This window comes from Blennius ocellaris (assembly GCF_963422515.1).
Source record: "Blennius ocellaris genome assembly, chromosome: 4".
In the NCBI taxonomy this organism is placed as follows: domain Eukaryota; kingdom Metazoa; phylum Chordata; class Actinopteri; order Blenniiformes; family Blenniidae; genus Blennius; species Blennius ocellaris.
In genome coordinates, this window is record NC_137653.1 from 25,474,425 (window position 1) to 25,497,408 (window position 22,984).

The following is a 22,984-nucleotide window of genomic DNA, read 5'->3' on the forward strand; positions in this document are numbered from 1 at the left end:
GCAGCTCCCAGCATGTTGTGTTCAGTGGGAAACAGGAGTGTTAAAGGTGGCCGGCCCCTGAGCTGGTGGAACAGCGCCGATAGAGAGACGACATTCTCGTTCAGATCAGCGAGGACCCGTTCAAGGCTGCTTGCACATTTAATTCCTATTGTGTTTTCTGTGTTGCGTGAATGCGTCATGTCGTTCTCGGCTCTTTGTTACCTGAGTGTCATTAAAGGATAAAGACGACTCGTCACTGAACCTCAACACATTACTGATTGGGATCTTTGATATATTGGTGAATTTCACCACTGTGTGTGTAAAAATGTCAGTCCTTCTATGTTTTTTTTTTTTTTTTTTCTGGTTCCTGACAGTTGGTTGTGCTGGTTAATTAAAATCTCTCTATCTTTACATAGAAATAAATACAAACCAGAGTCATACATTCAATCAATCAGTTGTCCTTGCAGCTCAGGCTCATCATGTTTTAACTGACTTTAGTTGGTAGAGTGGACATCTTTCAATCGAAAGGTTGCAGGTTCGATCTTCCATGTCCCGCTCACATGTTGAAGTGTCCTTCAGCAAGGCACTAAACCTCAGAGGTCTCCAGTGGATGGACAGTTCACCTTACATGTGGCAGACACATCCATTGGTTTGAGCAGTGGTGACCTCGGGAACAGAGATGGACTGAGGATCGACTCTCTCCCCATGGTCAGACTCTCTCTCTCTCTCTCGCTCTCGCTCTCGCTCTCGCTCTCGCTCTCGCTCTCTCACAGAAGTTGCACGAGAGCTGCCCAGCTCGCCACTGGAGCACGCTCAGACGCGGGCAGAGAAAACAAAACAACGAGTGCAAAGCGGAGGATGTAAACAACAACAACAGAGGATCCATAAGATCCAGATCTGCCGCCCCGGCTGAGATTACTGTTGCAAAGTCACATATCTGTGGAGCTCTAAGCCCCGCCTACATTTTAACCTACTTTCCGTGGAGAAAACGTGGACCAGATTCGGCTGTGGGTACACTGTGCCTTACTGCTCCGTAACGTTCCGCCTCTGCACTTTTTGTGCGGTGGAAACGTGGCTTTTGTTTAGATTCAGGAACAAACTGGACCCTAGACAGTGAGCAGGACACTGAACTCTATAGTGACCAATGATCGTCAGCCACAGTGCCACCTGGAGACTTTCAGAGGAAGTACCTTCATCCACAAACTGTACCAGAACACAGCAGCACGTCTTTCAGCCACAATCAGACTCTTTAACCAGAGCTGCTACTGGATATAATATATGTGTAAAAATATACATATTTATCCTTTTATTTATGGGAGAATTCAATGGCGTTGTGAAGCCGACACACTACAAAACCCTCAGACGTGACACAGCAGTGAGGTGACATTACAAGTTGAAGACCGCATGAATAAAGACTCACTGGCTTCTAAACTCTTCCATCAACTGTTATTCCAAGAGAAGAATCACACACCTTTGTAGTAGAAGAGACATCTGTCTGCCAGGACGAACCACCTCCTGTTCCACTGCTTCACACCACTGCTCGCCTGCACACACACACACACACACACACACACAATTAACCACATGCTCCTCAGTCAACAGGGGGAAGAAATTATCCTGTGCAAGTTAGAGGTTTTAAGTTTGGCCTTAATATATAATTTGAACCTGTGAAAATGTAATTGATCATTTTTCAGTTTTAAACAAAATAATAATTCCCCCATTTATTTATGTTACCATTTCCCCTCAACAATCAAAAAGGGGGGGGGGGGGGGGGATCAAGCAGGGAAAAGGCCCTACTTGCCCCACAGAATCCTCCTGCTGCTGTACCCCCTACAGAAACCCTCTGGTAGAAAATGCACACTGAGCACTTTGAGAACCATTGAACTTCACCATGTATTCCTTTGTGGTCATTGCGAGCTGGTTGATATTCAGTGTTTTGTTTGTATTAACAGAAAATGTTGTACCTGCTTGTAAATCCATCCTTGTTTAATGACCTCTGCTTTGGGACTCCTGCGCATGGAGTTGGAGCGCTTCCCAAATGTCGCGGCCTTCCTGGGAGCACAAGACGTCTGCAGGGAAGCACACAGTTACCCTCACATACAAGAGTCTAGGTTAAATAAAGTTCCATTACCAAGCTACAAGCACTGTGTGTGTGTGCGTGTGCGTGTGCGTGTGCGTGTGCGTGTGTGTGTGTGTGTGTGTGTGTGTGTGTGTGTGTGTGTGTGTGTGTGTGTGTGTGTGTGTGTGTGTGTGTGTGCGTGCTCTCACCCGAGAGAAGGATTGTGCTGGAGACAGATGTGAAACCATGATGGCACATTTGCAGTTGACGCTCTTCTGATCAGCAGTTTTCACTTGTCCATTCATATCTGAATCCCAATGCCTGTACAGAAGAGGAAAAATACTTGATAGAGGTCTCACTCAAATCAGTCTCAATTCAACGTTTCCATCGTGGCGTGTTGTTTGGAGGACGTTCATAGAGACTTTAAAGCCAGGAAAAAGATTCACTTGAAATATGGATTATACCATCAAAAATGACTAAAATCACACATATTTCACCATTCTTGATAAAGAAAGATAAGGTCCATGCACTACACATTGTTGTTTTTAAGTCTCCACAGCATAGTTAAGGGTGTCTAACCACGCTGGAACAGGAATGTCTCAAAGTGCGAGGTACTGGTATAACATCTATACCTGCGCCTTGGTTGTAGCCTGAACAGCTTTTAGTAGCCCACCCACAGTGATGGGGGAATGGAGAAGTTTAGCTTCCTCTCATGAAAACTCAAGGAGAGTTGCTAAGGTGTGTGGGGGGGGTGGATGTCTGTGGGCTGAGGAGGGACAGTGAGACTGAGAGAGGAGGCAGATCTGCGACCGGGTGTGTGGACGTGGAGGACGTCAGCGAGGTCTGGAGGAGAGAGGTTATGGAAGGCTTTGAATGTCAGGACTAAGATTTTGAAACTGATGCGCTGTTGGATAGGAAACCAGTGCAGTTCATGCAGAACTGGGGCTATGTGATGAATGGAAGGGGCTCGGTGCAGCGTGGGGTGTAATGTCATTCGTATCGCTATAAAGCCAACCAGGCAATAAGCAACACTGCTGCTGCAGCCAAAGTCCAAAGGTTCCTGACTTGTTAATGTGTGACATTGTGAGATCCTCATACAATATTCATTCATTGGACAATATATACAGGCGGCACGGGACTGTGATCACTCACTTTCACTTTATTACAGCAGTAACGTGTCAGGATGAGTTTCCTCACCGCTCTTCTTTGAGTTTCGATTTTCCATCCAGTTGTTTTGAGGCTGAGTTTCTCTTGATTGCCACAATAATTACCAAACGGGTTTCATCGCAAAGTTTCACTCTACAAAGAGGAACTCACCTAGGATGACCACTCTCACCTCCACTGCTTGCCATATGCATTGACCCACTTGCAATAGCTATTCGCCATCGTAGCACTAGAAACTCTGCTTGCCCAAGGGCGTTCTGTCAATAACACATCAAAATATGATGATACTGTGGTGTTCAGCGCCTCACACCTGTCGAAAAAGTTCTTGAGGTCATTCAGGAAGTCAATGTCATCCTTGCAGGGGGCCTGGGATCCCTTGTAGTTGGTGATCATCTGGATGGCTTTCAACATATTCCTGGTGGTTTTAGGGTCCTGAAAAAACTCCTCGATTTTGAGTCCAGGATTTTGCTCTCCTTATAGCACGGTTGATATTTGCACTTGGTGATCTCAGAACTCCTGCGTCCTCAGATTTAAAGACAACATTCTGAGCTTTCAGCATAGTGCGTACTCCCTCAGGCATCCAGGGTCTGTGGTTGGCCAAAGGTGGTGATGTTTCTGACGTCCTCCATGCACGTCTGTATGTATCCTGACAGACAGGGCATATTTATCCACATTGATGCTCTGGTTGTACGTTGCTGCTGCTCTGAATGTGTCCCAGTGCACTCAAAACAATCCTGTTGTGCTTCCTGAGCACCATCAGACCACTCTCACCTGCTTCACTGAGGGCTTCTCTCGCAACAGCAGAGACTTATATGATGGAAAAAGCATGAATGAGAGTTAAAATAGGAACCGAGGTGGGGGCGGGGTGCAGCTCTGAATGCATTCTTGATGTTACTGTAGGCCAGGTCTCATGTGTTCGCTCCTCTGGTTGAAAAGTCCATATTTTAATGGAGGTGGGGGAGGGGAGTTCTCATATCGGCCTGATTAAATTCCCCAGCAACTATAAAAACTCCCTCTGGATGAGAGCTTTGCAAGTCACTGATGGAGTGGTGGAGAATGTTTAGAGCCTCTTGATGTCAGCAGTGGGAGGTTTTATATACAGCTGTTAAACTCCCTGTGGTGAACTCAGGTACAACGGTCCACATTTTACAGTCATAAACTCTCTATCAGTAGAGCAATGACTGGTGGCATTATTAGTCCAGTTAGTGTTCAGGAAGGTAGACAAACCTCCACCCTGGATTTTCACAGCTCCTGTCCAGGCGGAATGTTTTTAGCCCCTTTAGGCTCATAGCAGCATCAGGAATGGATGAGTGTCGCCATGTCTCCGTCAGAACCAGAGCTCTGCAGTCTCTCGCCTCCCGTTCTGTGGCTTAATCCAGCTGTAGATAATACAGTTTATTCTCCATGGGGTGGACATTTGCCAGCAGGATTGATGGAAGCGGAGTTTTCCACGGGTTAGCCTTTAGCCGAGCTGCTAAGCCTCCCCGGCAGCCATGCTTCTGCAGTCCGTTGTGCCGCCTCCGCTGCTTCGTAGGCCGCTGGGCGGTCTCTCAGTTACGTAGCTTCTCCCTGCACATCGGTCACTACCGTGCCTCGATTATCGGCTACCTTTAAGTTCGAGTAGTGACTTGCGATCGTAAGACCATCTTACAACTATAACGTTGGAAGTTTGTATGACAGAACCGAGGTACATCGGTATCAAAGTTCACCTTTTTGTCACAAGACGGTGCACCACAGCCGACGTGGGCACCGCCATCTTTGACCCCCCCCCCCCCGATTTAAAGAAGCACCTTGTGCTCTCTCCCCAATCTGGCATAACCCAGACTTTGAAAACCTCCAGTATATTTTCCAAGACAATACATTCATGGCGGAGGCAGAATTATTTCAAGAATTTGAGATATGAAAAGAGAATTTGAGATATGAAAAGAGAATTTTCGACGGTATCCACAATTAAAGATCTCAATTTTAAAAAGAACCTTATGAATGCAGAATGCATTACAACCACATGATTTGATGAATAGCATCAAGAAAATCTCTTCAAAAAGTAAAAGAAATCTTTCCAAAATATACAGGTTACTTATAAACACCTACTCAATACATCTACCGATGTTAAATGGGAAGAGGATGTGTGCTTTTCGTCTGATACAAGCTTCTGGTCCAGGATATGTGAAAATACATTCATTATGACAAGAGAACTGACAACCGATCCAATTTAAAATCCTCCACAGGACACACATCACTCAACAAGAAAATGAAAAGAATGGACTTCTTATCGTTTATTACGTTATTGTCACATTTTCTATTGTGTGTTTGATCTTTATAAAGAGTTGTTTTATATTTATTTTATTTTATGGAACATTATCTATATTGTTCAAGAAATGTGACTGGATGCTGTCACAAGGGGACATAAATATTAATAACGTGACGAACCTTCAGTGTTTTATGCATGTCAGATCGTAACACCATGTATAATCTCTTTTTACATTTTGTAAGGCAAAAACAATCAGCAGAGAAGACCTTTTTACACTATTAAACATTTATTGTGTGCATTTGCGCGTGCGTGCTTGTGTGTGTGTGTGTGTGTGTGTGTGTGTGTGTGTGTGTGTGTGTGTGTGTGTGTGTGTGTGTGTGTGTGTGTGTGTGTGTGTGTTACAGCTACTTACTTCAGAAATGTCTGTAGTGGTGGCGGCTCCTCCAGCTGGCCTGAGCTCAGTGCTGCTCCTGCTGGTCCGCTGGGTTCATGATGACTAAAAACAAACCAGGAGGACAAAGAGGTCAGTATTTATATAACGGCTGTGAGCTCAGTGACGTAACCACAAGAGACACACCAACCGCTGGCAGGGCTCCTGTTTCAGGCCACAGGCCAAGAAGACTGACACACATGTTCATTTGCATTTAAAGAGGAACTTGTTTTTGGTGCTGTCATGACGAATGAAAGACTCAGAAGCCAGCAGGTAACTTGTTAATTTTTAGGTAACTTGGAAGCAACTTGCAGATAACTTGGTAGTTCACGTGTATGTAACTTGTAGGTAACTTACATATAACTTGAGGTTAAGTTGTCGGCAACCTGCAGGTAAATGGTGACGTGTAAGCACCACTGAAAAGAATCACAAGCTTCCAGGCTGCAGTTTGTGAAAAAAAAAAAGCAGAAATTGGAAACCACCCAGAAATAGAAATAAGCCAGAATATCTGATAATGAAGCAATGAGTAGGGGTGTTGAACTATGTTCACTTATAAACTCTTCCATGGTCTACCATTTTAACTGATACAGGGACAATAGTTTTGCGTTCAGCCATGTGCTTGTCGCCATGTTGGTCTCAGTGATACTCAAATCCAGTGGCCGTTTTCCAGTTCTCAGAACGCCAGTGCGTACTCGCATACATTATGAGTAACGACTTGCAGGGCGTCCTCCGACATGCGGATCTCCATCACTGACAACGATTCGAGACGCATGTCGATACACTACCAGCGATGCGATACTTTAGCGATTCATTAAAATCCCCTGGTGATGCAATGCCATATGATACAGTCCTGTTCCCGATTCGATATTGATTTGATGGCGATTTAATTCTACACAATACAATACAATACGACTCAATATGATGGAATTAAATTATACAAAAAAATGTAAATAGAAAACAAGAAGTTGCAGTTCCGTGTGGTACCAGAGGCAGAGGATTTATTCTTTATTCCTCACAAGCAGCACATTTAACAAAAAGTTCACATTTTGCTTATAATCTAAAAGAACGATGATTCACTTTATGCTTCTTCTTTTTGTCCTCTTAAAAAGCACAAGACTAAAAACAGGCCTTTTCACAGCGTTGGGATTTAGAACCAGATTCAACATCTAGAACAGGAATCGTTTCCTCACATTTTGAACTCGTTTTACTCGTTCCAAACTGTCACAACTCAAACAGGAAGACAACAACAACAATCACTATCAAGGAGTAACTTAAAGTGACACTTTCAATAGAGCAGCGTCCACATTCCTTCTGCCAGACTGATACTACACTATGAGTTCAAATCTAGATCATACAAATAAATAACCTTTTACAATTATGGTCGGTGTTTCACAACTGTTATTTAACTACTGTTTGGCAGAAGCAGCTGCTGTAAACAGACTGACTCTCACTGAGTGTCTGACTCACTGAGTCGTATTCAATGTAAGTAACACCAAAAGAATTAAATACACGTTTGTAAACAGAAGTGTCTGTAAATGCCACTCTCACTGCTCACACCTAACTTATTGGTTTATTTCATGTGGCTTTTTTTTTCGTTTTTTTTTCCAGTAAGAAGAGTTAGTCCAAATGTCCATGAAGAAGCAGACTGCCTCTGCCGCCACAATAATATAGTGATATTGTCAATACCACCTGCTGTGTTGAACAGAGAATCACTTGTTACCAGTGTTCAGGTTTAGCAGCATGACATTCTGTACAAACCGCCTGCGTCTTGTCAACTTTACCATCTTTCTTGTAAAAGCCAAAGTACTTCCTAAACGGCAGATTTTAAATGTTTGGGTTGCGTGAAAGAACTCCTCTACCTGCTTTATGCTGCTCTCCTGGACCTCCGTGCTGTGGGACTGGCTGGAGGGAGAAATGTGTGTCCTAGAAGATCTAGGATTCAGTTACTAGCCTGGGCCCTTCTCTCCAAAAATACACATTTAAGCTTAATTGGTGACCTTAAAACTGCCCCAAGGTGTGAATGTGAGTGTGTCCGTCCGTCACCTGTCCAGGTGAACCCTGCCCTGCGACCCCGAACAGGATAAGCAATGTAGAAGGCGGCTGGATGAATGGACAGTTAGGTAGAGGTCGAACTCAACAGGTAAAAACGGTTGTGAATGTGTTTCTTTATCTTGTATTCTATGTAATAGATATGTGGCTTCTCTCAACCTCCAGAATAGTAGTTGTCACTACTAATTGGGCTCCTTTAACAATAAACAATTCTGCTTCCTGATCTTGAATCTAAATTCAAGGGAGCATTTATGTTATTTTGTGCAGATTATGAACGATTTCCCACAAACTTAGTGGCAATGAGAAGAATGACAGAAACCGTCTGTCATCTTTCCACACATTTGATCTTGTGGCACTACTATCAGACCATCAGTGTGCATAAGGGCAGAAGTGACCTGCAGCTACAGAGTTGTGATTGAGAGGCAGCAGGTTTGAATCCCAAACTGGACTGTGGGTTCCTGAGCAAGACTTTTGATCTCCAGCAGTTCTTTGAAGCGCCTTAATGTGACAACCACATCCGAGAAATAGGAGGGATACATGTATGAAAAGGTGATTAATACAGTATGTTTAGTTTAGTTGTACACAAATGAATGAATATGTTGCCCAGGCATACATTTTATTTTTTTTGTCTTATGACTGATTTTATTGTTTTTATCTGCATGTTTTATGGCTTGGTTAAATTTTTTTTATCATGCTTTTATCTTGAAGTGCTGACTTTTAATGTTGTACTTCCTGTCAAGAAATCAGTGCTGCCAAACCATAGACTTTATTTGGGGATTTCCACGTAATGTCAGAGGTCCAGCGGTACCACTATTTTGGAAGTCCCCTGGCTGTAAACAACATGTAACACGTCATACTTTAGGCATAATGTGATCAGATATCAGAGAAGACGAGCATCTTTTGTGTTGCTGTCGGCTGCAGTAACAGGCAGGAGACCTGCAGTAACAGGCAGGAGACCTGCAGTAACAGGGGGGAAACCTGTCATTTTATCGTTTCCCTGTTGACCCTGGGAGCAGGGAGAGATGGACTGCAGCTGTGAGGAGGGACGGCTGAGAGACAACTGAGAACTCCAGACTCTGCAGGGTGCATTTCATCATCCTGTGAGCAAAGAAGACCATTCTTCATGAGAAACAAAGCCATATCATGCTATATTAAATATATATGGGCATATACTAGATATATGAAATATTTCTAAAATATCAATTAGAAATAATATGTAAAACTACATTTTACAGGATTTATTTTCTCCCCAAAATAATAAGAAATCTCCACCGAGGAAGAGTTGTCCGTTCACCCTTCTCGAGTTCACTTTTATAATCATTATCAACATGCTTCCACACCATAACTCAGATATGGAAGAATGAGGAAGTTATTTAACAAGTTGAGTTTATTTTGATCTAATTCTGGAATGGGATTTTACACATTATACCAATATTTTTATATGCCGTTATCGTTAATTTATGTATTCATTCCTGCATTTATTTCTACAAGCTTTGCAAAACAATGTGGTTCAGGGGCGGAGGGGCGGAGGGGCGGAGGGCTCCGGCCAGGTGAACGGAGCAGCTCCCTAAACGACTGCTGCATACTGACCTACCCAGGGGGGAGGTGAACGACTCTTTCGAGTTTCAAGCTGAGTCAGGCGTCGTGCTGAACCACTGAAACGAGCTGAGTCGGGCCTATTGAACGACACTTGTGAATTGACTCAAGCATGTGCACTGAACACCTTGTGAGCTTACGGAGCTGGTAGCAGCTATTAGCGGTAGCAGCTATTAGCACCAGCAGCGTGGCGACTCACACTAATAGTCGCTTTCAGCGGCTATTAGCGGTAGCAGCACGGCTGCTTTTCCCACAGGGCGACTAAAGTGAGTAATGTGATATATTTATTCAGGTGCAGTTCGACAAGCAGCAACACAACAGTGACATTTACATTATCCTCTCTACAAGAATGATTCAGTGAACGAGTTCAAGATCACGAGGACTCGTGAGTCACCGTTCGGTTGGTTCAAACTCTCGCACGCCACTACTTCACAGGTGTCGGGACTGACTGTGGCTGTTCTCGCGCATTGACAGGTGGTAGAATGCAGACGAAGTCCCTCGATCCATGGACTGGCTGTTTGTGGTTCCAGTGTACGGTGGGAACTCTTCCCGTTGCCTGTCACTGTAGTTATACTGAAGTAGTTTTTAGCTTTGAGTTGATATTCCGGGTCCAATCTCACTTGAATATTACTTTCCTCTTCACTGCAGTCGCAAACTAGGAGATGTCTAATTTTCAGATTATCAAGTGTCCCGTTTTGCCCGTCTTCCTCTAACTTTTTCCTCCCAAGTACTAAAAGTAATATCCCTTGTAGTTTTCACTGCCTGCCACTGGATAGTTTTGGAACCTGTGTGGCCTGCTGTAACTCTGTCTGCAACCTCTGATTTGGCAAGATTAGGGATGATAAAGTGGCAATAATATACTGTAATACACACACACACACACACACTCCTGCAATCACGCTCATATTCTTCTCCTTTAAAACGTCTTCAGCTGCCGCTGAAAGTGTGAAATATCAGAAAATAGCCGTGTTTCTTCACTTTTCCATCACTGAGTGTTGAGTGTTGTTCCTCTGACGTCACAGCAAGACGGAGGAGGCTGAAAAATCTCGACGAACGGAGATTGAGTCACTACTTAATCTCACTCGTTCATTTAGTTTCTACTTGTGGGTGATGGTAGAATGACAAAAACATTTGAAATAAAAATATTCTTCTTTTGTATTGCTTTTTTTTTTTTTCAAAAATGTTTTGATGTCATAAGCTCTTTTAAACCTAATCCAAGCCTCAGGCTGAGCTTAAACTCAAGCCGATAGGAAAGATGCAATCATAACAAAAGCTACACACACACACGCACGCACGCACGCACACACACACACACACACACACACACACACACACACGCTGCAGGACATCTGAAGGAAAGCTATGCTCCAGTATTCATCACACTGCGTGACAGAAAAGAAATGGAAAACATCATAAACTCAGCGTAATTTCAAATTCAGTAAAACAGTAGCAGACCAGTTACACCGCCTCACTGTGTACACACACACACACACACACACACACACACACACACACACACACACACACGCACACACGCCCACACACACACTGGCACAATGTAAACAGATGCTCATGCACAGACACACCCCGTTCACACCAACATACAGTTGCCGGGGTCCACAACTGACGATGTGTGGTATCGGAGGCACCAGGTGGTCTTCTTCAAATCAACCCCCCCCCCCCCCCTACAGCACGTTGCCGTCAACAGCCAGGATCCGACTCACCGAGGGATTTTTAACATCTCATCCTCGTAAGAATATCAGTGATCAGCAGGAGCTTTCTTGCTGGCACTGCATTGCAGTCATCTCTGACCTCCAAGCTTCTGCAGTCAACGCCACAATAAGCATCTCCTCCTCCTCCTCCTCCTCCTCTCTTCTTCCCAACCCTCATGTCACTTCTTCCTCCTCTCTCCACCTACCTGACTCTCTTGTCCACCCGGAACTTCAGCATCCTCCGCTGGATGGCTCATGTACAGGCAGCAGGTGGACGAGCAGACGGACAGTTAAAGGAGAAAGGACACGAGGACTGAAGGACACTGGAGCTGCTGGGACAGAGGTGAGGAGAGAAGCACGGTGCTGACATGCCTTTCTCTCTGCCCGTTTCCTAACCTGGTTTATACTCCCTCTCCTCTTTTTTTTTTTTTTTTTTTTTTTATATCTCCTTTGCTCGCACTCCCTCCTTCTCGCTGAGAAATGCAACCCTCAGCGTATTCGGTCCCCTTCCCCTGACTGGTAAGAGGCTCTCCCTGGATATCACTCTCTCAATCGCTCTGTCCCGTCCTTCTCCCGGCCTGACGGCCACTCCTGCACCAGACCGGAGTGTTTGTGTGGAGACATACTGCTGACCGTGACAGTGTCCTCAGCATCGGTCAGCTGAGCACAATGGACAAAACAGCCTTTAAAAATAACTTTTCATTCTCATCCTACTCATATTTTACATTAATTTCCAGTCCCTTTGAAACATCATACCCTCTGTTTGCAGACATTTTCCTTTCGTTCAAACAGATACCACGAAATAATTACACCTGGAAAACAAGACAACCCAAGGAACAAGCCAGTGAAATAAAACAAAGGGATTTCATTGTCTTGTGGTATCTGTTTAAATAAAAGGGAAATGTCTGGAAACAAAGGGTCTGATGTCTCACAAGGATTGGAAAGTAACATAAATACTATGGTTGAAACACTCAAAGATCTGAAAAAAGGCCAACAAATGAAGTTGGGTTTGTCGACCGCAGAAGAACGGAACAATGAAGTCGATGAAGAGGTTTGCAGTACTGAAATTGCCTAATTGAATTTGAAATGCTGTAAAGAAATGGAGGAAAATACAATACAATAAAAATGGACTTTATTGACTCCTGAGGACCGAGAACAGGAGACAAATGAATGGTATCGTCCTAACATGGCTCAATAACATGGATTTTGCAAAAGAAGTGTAACAGTGGATCAAAAGGGTTGAAACTGAGGAAGAGGAGGAGGTCGAAGCCAATGGAGCTGAAGAATTGAATGATGAAATTAAACGTCAGGACAGAGTTCCCAATGTTCGGGACACAAGTGGTCCCTCAAGAAGATCAATTTGAAATTCTTCCAGGACATCTCGCTCATCACATCAGCAAAGTGTGGAAACCCAAAAGGCCTAGTTACTGGTACGAGTTACTGGTACGAGTTACTGGTACGAGCTGCTGGACTCCAAGGAAAACAAGGACTGGAAAAGGAGGAAGCTCCTGGAGCCAAGAAGGAACAACTGAAGTTTGAAACTGATATAGCTGGAAATCAAGCTAAAATCAACATCCTCAAGGGTTATGAGTCATCACACACTGATGTTTCTCTGCAAGGGGATTCGATGAATGAATACGGTGAGAAGAGGCGGAATCCTTTTGCTGCGGATGTGAGAGGTGTGTACACACAAGCTGGGGCCATCCGAACGAAAACACTTCCTCCCAATGCGGACGTGCAAAAACACGTCTTGAGCTTTAGAGATGCAACGCCACTGTGTGGACGAAACAATTATGGAACACACACAAATGTGACAACGTCCTGCTCTGCTGTAGATGTTGACTCTGAAAATAGAAATGACTCCTTGCCACTCCCTCTGAACACTTTGACTTGAAAGCAATAGTATGATGAAATGGTCACAGCTGTAAGCAGTAGAATCTCACAAAATACAGACGGGCAACACAGTGACGACTGAACTATTTAGCAGCTATGATGGAAAAAAACCAAAACATCACAGAGGTGTTTGTTAAACAGCAGAGTCTGGCTTCCTTGCCACCACTCAACATGTCTGTCTTTGAATGTGATCCATTTGAATTTCAGTTTTTTTTATTCAAGCTTTTGAGCATGGTGTTGAGGATGGTACTGAAACACAGCAGGTTACATCAGGATAACCAAGAGAGTTGGTGCCCAGCGTGTCAATATATACAATCCAAAAAAAGACTTTGGCGGTGAATACAGAATTACAATTGACTACATCGATAAAGCGCTGAACTGGCCATCTATCAAAGCTGATGATGCAGAACCTTTGGAATCTTTCTCACTGTTTCTAAAGGTCATGACGCGACGGATGCAGGAGAGCACAATGAGGAAGTGGATCAGCCATCCATATGAAAGCAATTCTTTCAAAGCTTCCCCACAAATTAAAAGAAATATCGAGAGCCAAAGTTTTGCGATTTGCAAGATAATAAGAGGTAGATGAGCTGAATTCACAGACTTGGTGGATTTTATGAATAATCAAGCGTGAAACTTGTCACATCCGGTCTTGAAGGACACCAATCCAGCTAATAAAGTCGGCGAGACGAAGCAGCTGCCTCACTGCAGTGTAGAAAAGGAGCGTCCAGGCTCTGAAGCAAGAGCTGAGTCCTGCTTGTTTTCCAACGGGGCTCAGAACCTTCCATCCTGTTCACAATCGAATAGCAAACCTCACCTGGAAAAGTTGGAATTCTTAAAAAAAGGAAAGGAGTTTGCTTTGGATGTGTGCAAGTAGGACACATGAGCAAAGGACGTACACTAAAGCGCCCCACTACTTCACGTATAATCAAAGAAACCAAGACCAGAACAAAAACGGAGAAGTGGATTGCAGAGGCTCTCGTAGGAATACATTAAGAGGACGAATGGAGTGCTGCTGGGGCCGGTGATACTCAAACCACAATTGCGAGTGTTCCTGTGAAAGTATAAAACAAGAAGGGTAACAAAATAATAGAAACATGCATTTATTGATCCAAGCAGCACCGATTGCTTCTGTACAGAATCGCTCCTGAAGCGACTCCACAGGACTGGAGGGAAAACGGACATACTTCTGCGGAAGATGAACCGATATGTTGTCAAGACAGCCGGTGCAGCGGATTTCAAAATAAGTGGCTTGGGTGGTAACGAGTGAATTGAACTCCCAGAGACCTATACAGAGAAGGAAATACCCGTGAAAAGAACTTGGAACAATTGTTATATTTAAGAGGAGTTAAGCGCCAAGAGATTGAGGCTGAAGTTGACCTGTTGATTGGAAGCAACGTAGCAACGGCTTTTGGATTTTAATTTCACGACCCGCGAAACCACCCGTCATCCAACAGTGAGTCAAAATTTAAAAAAAGAAACCACCTGACCTGCAGCGTGAAAAAGTGAAGCAGGAAAAGCATCAGTTGAACTCTGACTGGACTGAACACTTTAGTTTTATATTACCGCCCTCATGCTCGATCTGCACGCAGACCGGAGCTCCAGCAAAGTGGATCATCAGTTTAACTTTCTGCACGCCGCCAGCTTTAATGCCAACGACCCTCCAAGATCCCACTGCCGCAAAATAGAAATTGAAAACAAAACGTGATACAAGCCCTCAGTGTCTACGATATGTCGGCACTGGTACCAGGGAGCACAACAGCACATCATCGCTTGTTTCATGGAGCCTTGACAAAGCTGAGAAAGATTTGCAGATGCTGAGTTAATAAAAAAAAATGTACAATTGATATGGTTGATGAAGCTTTAAGTCACGACGAGAAAAGCAAGAAAACGGCCGTGGAGCTGTTAAAGGTGCGTTTACACAAAACGACGACAAGTCTCAGTTCCAAATGATTTTGACCTGAGTCATATGATTCAGAGCCGAGGCGTCTCGCCATCACGCACAGTCGCCACCTTTTAATCATGCGTGACAAGTAAGAGCAGGAAACAGCTGCAGAAAACGACGATGCCCCCCCCCACTGTGGTCCACGACGGCGCCTAATAACCACAACAACTGTGGACGACGTGCTCCAGGTCAAGCTGTAGAAGCTACTTGTATTGATACTAGCAGGAGGAGCAGAGGGAGCATAGACCTATACAACCTAGAGTTATAAAGAAGTCTGGGAGCAAAAGTCAACTTCTATATTTCTATGTTCTCAGTGTCTAATTCTGTGTTTTTGGTGTATTTGGTGAGTCAAAGCTCCCCTCTGGCCAGGTACTACATGCCCTGAGGCATCTGTATCTTCCTTTTCATAGTGACTGTATTTGTTTTGTTTCGAACACAGAGGAGGTAAAAGATGATCTTGGTTGGTGTGGACAGGGCTGGAGGGACAAGTGAGAGAATCCCCCGTGACGAGTGTGGTGCTCCCTTTTGTTTACCACAATACTGAACACACCACCCCAGTCAAACTGGCTTCAGGGGGCAGAAACACATTGAGTTTAGTCTCAGGACATATTTTCCATAAAAAGAAAGTTAAAATAAAACAACCTCCACTTAATGTTGCTAAAACAACAACATACATGCACATTAAGTGCACACTTTTGGTAAGATGTTCCAGTGAAACGTGTTCAAATACGAAAACATAACTTTGATTACTGGCTTATCATCGAAAACAGAAACTGTCAGTACCTCCTGAAATACTTTAATCATTTAAAGTGACCCTCAGAAGGTTAAATGGTTCACAATTTATGTAAATAGACCATATAAATGAAGTATTGTTGGTAAATAATGTCCAACATGCTCCTGCACAACATCGACCATCCACACTGAGTTGAACCTTTGCAGTCATTGCTCATCTTCCTCATACTGGACAAAATAACCACATACTGTCAAAGGCAGAGAGATGCTGATTGATAGTTCAGCAGAGTAAACAAGCAGAGTCCAAAAGGGGGTAATTCAAGCCGAAGTCCGAATCCAGAAGTCCAACAATCCAAAGACACCAGAAACAGACAGGGAAAAGACAGAGGACACAGGCTCTGTGAAGAAAAGACTGGAGTAGAAGGAATGATCTGGCTCTGAGACAAGAGGGGAGGGGGTTTGAATATAGGGAGACATCTGGAGACATCTGGAGACATCTGGAGACAGGTTGTGAAGGACGGCAGAGATGGTCGGAGACTGAGAGGCAGCAGTTAGAAGCTTGATCACAACCAGTGTTTATACATGGGCTGAGTTCAGAATGAGGATGTACTCAATCAACGGCCCGAAGGCCACGGCTCAATGACTTGTGTCGGAGAAGCGTAGTAAAACTTCTTTTTAGTAACACTGACATGTGTATGCATTGTGTTGTTGAGGCGGCGCATTTGAAAAGTTAACGCGAGCAGTTCTATACACAGCAAGTCTTCTTCTACTCTGAAATGAAAAATCGACAAGGAAAATGTCAATTTAATCCAGCATGGACCGACAAGTACTTATTTATTCATTTATTTTAACACCAAGTCCAAACCTCAAACTAATGTGTTTACTCTGCAACAAGTGCTTTGCAGTGCTGAAGGAATGAGCTGAAATTGCTGAAAGAATTAGCAAATAATATTGGTATAATGTGTAAAATCCGACTAGTACTGGATCAAAATAAACTCAACTTATTATAGAACTCCCTCATTGTTCCATATCTGAGTTATGGTGTGGAACTATGGGGAAATAATACGTTGATAACGATTATAAAAGTGAACTAATGAAGGGTGAACTACAACTCTTCCTCAGATGAGATTTCAGAATTTTTGGGGGGGGAGAAAATGAATCCTGTACAATGTAGTTTTAATTCAATTATTTCTCATTGCTATTTTATATGTATGTTTCATTTATCTAGTACATGTCCATCAGTGGCGGACAGTGCGTTTCAGACCCAGGCCTTCACTGCTGGTCTGAGTCAATTCACCTTCAATTACTTTATTATGGCTACAAAATCCATGTGACCATGCAGAAATGCCGTATAAAAAGCTTTTGCATCACAGATTCATTGGTTTTGTTTTGCTTTATTTTTCATTCACTGGTGAAGCCAGAATAAATACCTTTACGAATAAAAAAAACAATTCAAGTTCAACTCTCACCTTCTACTGCAGCTGCATAAAAAAGCGACTGCTTTTCCCCGAAACCTCCGAGGACGGTGACAGACGTTTTTTCGTGGTCGTGAGAATAATATAATGGCAAATAATATCATCCTGAATCCTGCCATGCAGTGAGCGCGGGTAAATTACATGGGATCTCCGCGCGCTTGGAGTGCTGTGGTGCGTTCAGTGACCTCTTGGAAAACTCCCCTTGAAAATGATGTTGACAATAAATTTGCAACCAAATGTCTTTATCTTCTCCTTCAGCCATTGAAGATTGACAAAACTGCCATTAAATTGTCGTTGTCCACATATATATATATTTAGTACAGTATCATATGGCTTTGTTTGTCATGAAGAATGGTCTTATTTGCTCACAGGACGCACTGAAACTCGTCATACACGTTCCACATCAGTCATATTTAAATCACGTCTTGACACCTTTACAGAGACGCTTTCAAATCCAATCCTTCAAATCAATAAGTGTCCTGCGTGGCTCCTGTAGAGCCCTGCAGCTCATGAACATGTCGTTTGACAGTTTAACGAGCACCTGAACGCACCACGGAAAACTGTCGTCTATGAAGCTGCGTTTTAACTTTACGGCTTATTTGCTTTCAGAAATACAGCTGCTGATGCTTCCCATTCATCCGAGGTCACTGAAACGTTACAAATAATTCACTTAATTATATTAAGTTGTCTCAATGTGTTCAGTTTGGCATCGGACTGGCTTTTTATTTATTTTATTTTTTTCTTACCCCGCTGTGATTTTAAACTGTCTTTTTTGTGTAACAATACATTACTATTCATCTGAGGTCACTGAAATATTACAAATAATTCACTTAACAATATGCTTTTTTTCCCTTCTTTTTTTTTTATCTTCCTCACCGCGATTTTAAACTAAGTTGTCTAAATGGAATCGTCTATCTGGGACTCATCGACCTGGGGGGGGGGGGGCACAACCCACTGTCGTCTAACTGAGAATCGTCTCTCTGGGACGACACCCTGGCAGGGCAAAGACAGACGTGCAGTCAGTTCATCACACAGTCGTGATGCGAAGGTACAATAAGTGAACGTCCTGCGTTCAGCTGCACAAAGATCGACCACGGTGTCGTTCCCGCGCTCGTGCCGGCTTCACTCTGAAGTCACACAGATATGAAGAAGACAAAGAGACACAATCAGGTGAAATCACTTCCCTTATTCCTGCTGTAACTCCTTTCATTTCTCAACTCCCCTCCTCCACACTGTCCTTTGTCCTTGCTCCCCCACATTCCCCACAAAGGGGTGACGGTCATTATGGGTGTTGCCATGGTTGCAAATGCAGAGTGCGTGCGTGTGTGTGTGTGTGTGGGTGTGTGTGCGTGTGTGTGTGCGTGTGTGTGTGCGTGTGTGTGTCATATTACAAAAGATAACCCATCCTTGGGAGCAGTGCACTTGCATATGAGCACTAAAGGTTGGTTTCTGGACACACAGTGTTCGAGAGCAGCTGAAGTCTTGAATCAAAATCTTCTCATCCTGCTGAGCCAGTGATCAGCTCTGCTGGAGGATTGGCCAAGACTTGACTGGGATTAGCTTAACGCTGCCATGTGGCATTCAGGAGCCGCCTGCCAAATGGTGCTGCTCTCACTGGTGTTTGATTGAACACCGACACGTATGATTCTTCTATAGATCCTCAACGGCCGAGGTCCATATGCAGCCTGATTCTATCAGCATACGGTCGGATCAGTACCCTGGTGACATGTTAAATACAGATTTTTGCACAATTCCAAATGTTTATCTTTGTTTTAGTGCAAAGAAGTTTTAATACATTATGAAGAGTTTACATTTAAAATAACGTTTATAAATAAATAAGTGAAGCAAGATTAAAGTCAGCAAGACAATTCTAACAATTTCATCACTACGGCGCATGTCGTCCACCATTGTTGTTCTTGTTAACTGATGTCGTGAGGAGGGTTGTGGCTTTTCCCTTTCTATGGTGATATGGCCTTTTATCATTATCTCCATAGTCTTAGGCCAGATCACGAAACACGATATATACCTTGATATCTTGCCTGAACCTGATATATCAACACTTTTGATGCATGTAATCACTTGAGTGTGAGGATTTTATGTCTTCAGTTAAGACATTCTTGTTCATACGACATTAATATATGTAGAGAAGCACCGATCCACATTTTTTTCACTTCCAATCTGATCCCAGTATTTGGATATCTGCCGATACCGATACTTTTCCAAACAGTGAACTCGTTTGTCTGCAAACTGGAATGGATTTCCAGACTCATGACTCCACGTCTCATTGGGACCCGCTTCCGTTCAGCGAGCAGAGCAGCGGCAGGGAAACACTATGGAGTCGTTTCAGCAACAGTCAAGCAGACGAGGCTTCATGGATCTGAAATCTCCGCAGGTTGGATCATAAATTTCAAGGGTTGAAATCCCAACAAAGTGAATCTTGCCAAACAGTATTTATTAACCAGCACAATCATGAACTTGTAAATGTTTCTCTCTCTCTCTTTCTGAGTAATACAACACAGTAGAGCTTTCTCTGCAGAGTATTTGGCCGGTGACATTTTGGGTCCAGTATTTTTTCCTGAATCTGGACTTTTCAACCACAGTAACTGGGACCACGTCTTCTGCTATGTGGTGGGTTACCTGCGATGCAGGCCTGGGGGGAGGGGCAAAGCCTGGGCCGGGCCGCCATGACAGAGTTGACGGTCCCAGTTCAGAGCGCCCCCCCAGTGTGGAGCTGGACATGGAGCCCCCACCACGCCATCCTCCCCTCCAGAACGGGCGCCCCGGCTGACACCGGGAGTCCCCCGAACGAACAACTGCGATGGTGCGTGTTGTGAATTGAGAGCTGCATACGGACACTAATGTGGTCACAAGGAAACACATGCTCTGCTCTGGTCAAGCAAAGATTTGTGTTTGTGTTTTCCTCTCCTAAAGCCTCCGTTACCACAGTTACGGTGTGGAGGGCCTGACCGACAGGTTCAAATGTCAATTAAGGTCTCAGAACGAGACGTTTTGGGATGGATGTGTCTGGATGGTTGCTCTTTACAGTGGTAACCATGGTAACGCTGAAAGCTGTCAGCCAAAGCAGTGACAGCCGATGCTTCACGATGACCCTCGTCTCCATCGCTGTGTTAAAGGCTCACATTCATCAATGTGCTCAATGCTTTTAATTCAGATTTTACCCTTCAAAACATAAAGGAAAGAAAATACATTACAAACCTTTAAAATCACCAAAACCTTTTCCTGCAGCAGCAGTCGGCAGTGGCTGTTGTATTTTAATTTAATGAATTACAACTGCGCACATGCGCACGCACACACACACAAACACAAACACACACACACACACACACACACACAGAGCACTAGTGCAGTGCTTGCAATAAAAACAAGATGTAGAAGATGTGACACATTTCCTACCAGACGCTGTGACGATGTCCCTCCGAGCTTTGCCAAGCATGTATTCCAGTGTGCGTCCGAGCCGCCGTCTAACACGCCACGCTCAGAGCCATGACCGACGTGAGCATCAGCTAACAATGGATTCGGCAGGAGAGTCATTGACTGAAGCAGAGCGGGAGAGAAAGCCTCTGCTCACTTGGGGATGTTGGTGGGAGGAATCAGACAGAACAGAGCATGCCTGCCAGATAATCCCCGGGTATTAGAAAATCACATGACCACCATCTACTGCCAGTCACAGAGCAGCAGAGAGAAGAAGGCAGAGACTCACAGGGTTGAATTTGTACAAGGAGACCACGTCTCAAATGGCTTTCCACGACAGTGACACACACACACACACACACACACACACACACACACACACACACACACACACACACACACACACACACACACAACAGGCGGCAGCCAATAAAATACGAGTGCTGCATGCTGCTCTGAACTCCTCCCTGATGATCACAAAGGAAGGGATAAACATGGGAGGGCCACGCCACACCACTCTCAGAGAGACAGACACGCTGCTAATTAATGTTTAATCAGCAGCTGATTATCACAAGTGCAGCGATTTGGAGGCAAAAAAAGAATTTGTCAAATATCAAAAATCATAATGTCACTGAAATTGGATGATGCTGGTTATTTTACAGATATACATTTTTTTCATCTTAGCATTGAATCAGCAAAACATATCGTGCTGCAGACAAGCCAGGGGCTTGAAATAACACTCAGGTTCTGCCCAGTGGAGAAAATGTGATTTGAAGATGATCTTAAAGTGATTCATGGTGGACAGAAAGACATGTTGACTTTGAACTCAAACTGAAAATACGACACAGAATTATCCTCCGTGATTTATCCACACATGAGATGGTGCTGCGACCAGGAGGTCAAATTGAGCATGACATCCTTTTTAATTTCAATTGTATTTCAAGTGCCCTCCACCATGAGGTACGACTTGCTTCGTATGCGTCACTGACGATGACGATGAGCCTCCGGGGAACTCCAGCCCGGTCGAGTTGGATGTTGGTGAACCGTATCAAAGGCCTTCTTGAAATTGACCAATACGACGTGCAGTTCGTGGGACTTATAGCGGGTCAACAGGCTGTAAACAAAGTGCAGCTCATGACAGCTGCTACCAGTTCACTGGTGGACAGAAATACAGAACAATAAGTTTCTATTCGCTAAATTCAAACAGTCATAATGTTAAATCCTACCTGTGAAAAGTAATCCCCTGGGCCCTGCGTCCTGCACTGGCCGATTTGTACAGAAACACTCCACACGGTGCTCTGGTGTCTTGATCCTCTGCTGCGGCAGTTTGTCTTTACAGGCTTGACAACTGGACCAAGATGGCAGGAAATACTGCCGACCAAGACAGCGGCCGTATTTCCTGCTCTGCGGCGTCGACTCTTTATAATGTCTGTGGTGGAAACAAGACAACTCTGGAGTTTCACAGTGAGTCAGGATTGACTGTAACATCCAGACCCACCCAGGGTATCCAAACATAGCCACTTACTCTGCAACAATTCTTTATCTGAGACACATCTCTTCTGACTTGATGTGCAGGGGAACCGTCCCCAACAACACCCTGAATCCCAGGCAGAGCTTTAGAGTCTGTCTGGTGAGGAACAGGTCCTCATTGTGCTTCTATGCACCTGGGAACCACGTTGTTGGTGACAACGTTGGAGTGGACAACTCAACTGTGAGTGACGTAGTGAAAGCTGTGTCAGTCACATTGGCCAGCCTCAATCAGTTTGTGTCACTTCCAGATGACCACATTGTCCAGCCCAAGCACAAGCGGTTTCTTCAGGGGAATATGTCCAATGCTATTGGGGTGATTGACTGAGCTCATGTCCAGATGATAATATTAGGAGACAGTGCCTCGCCACGCCTACCATGGCTGATTACTGCTTGTCTTGCAGCAACCACACCTGTGCAGGCACGCTGCAAGGCGGCTCATTGCAAAAGAACATGTGCAACTAAGGGAGTTCTGAAGAGAGGCTTTGCATGCCTTAACTACTTCTGCGTGGAACCACAGGGAGTTTGTGACATAATACTTGGGCGTATTGTCCTGCACAACTTCACTACCATATGCAATGTCTCTCTCTGTGGTGATGTTTCTGATGAAGAACCAGACCAAGCTTCTGTCGGGATGAGGGACTGACTGGACGTCTGGCTGGATGCAATAGTTAGAAATTATTTTTGACAGGTTCATCTCTGATGATTGTTTTTGGACTATACAGTGATGACTGAGAGAAATA

The 22,984-nt window shown here is 44.2% G+C and overlaps 1 protein-coding gene across 1 annotated transcript in view; it reads right to left on the bottom strand.

Annotated features, from left to right (window-relative positions):
* plekha6 (pleckstrin homology domain containing, family A member 6) overlaps nucleotides 1-3,613 on the bottom strand; it is a gene marked incomplete at its 5' end in the record, with an annotated part of 49,652 nt that extends 46,039 nt beyond the window's left edge. The window contains 4 exons of the mRNA XM_080494428.1: nucleotides 1,944-2,048; nucleotides 2,248-2,359; nucleotides 3,375-3,440; nucleotides 3,513-3,613. Coding sequence (XP_080350554.1) covers nucleotides 1,944-2,048; nucleotides 2,248-2,359; nucleotides 3,375-3,440; nucleotides 3,513-3,613 — 384 coding nt within the window. The remainder of the gene's footprint in view (nucleotides 1-1,943; nucleotides 2,049-2,247; nucleotides 2,360-3,374; nucleotides 3,441-3,512) is intronic.
* Nucleotides 3,614-22,984: the final 19,371 nt, after the last annotated feature.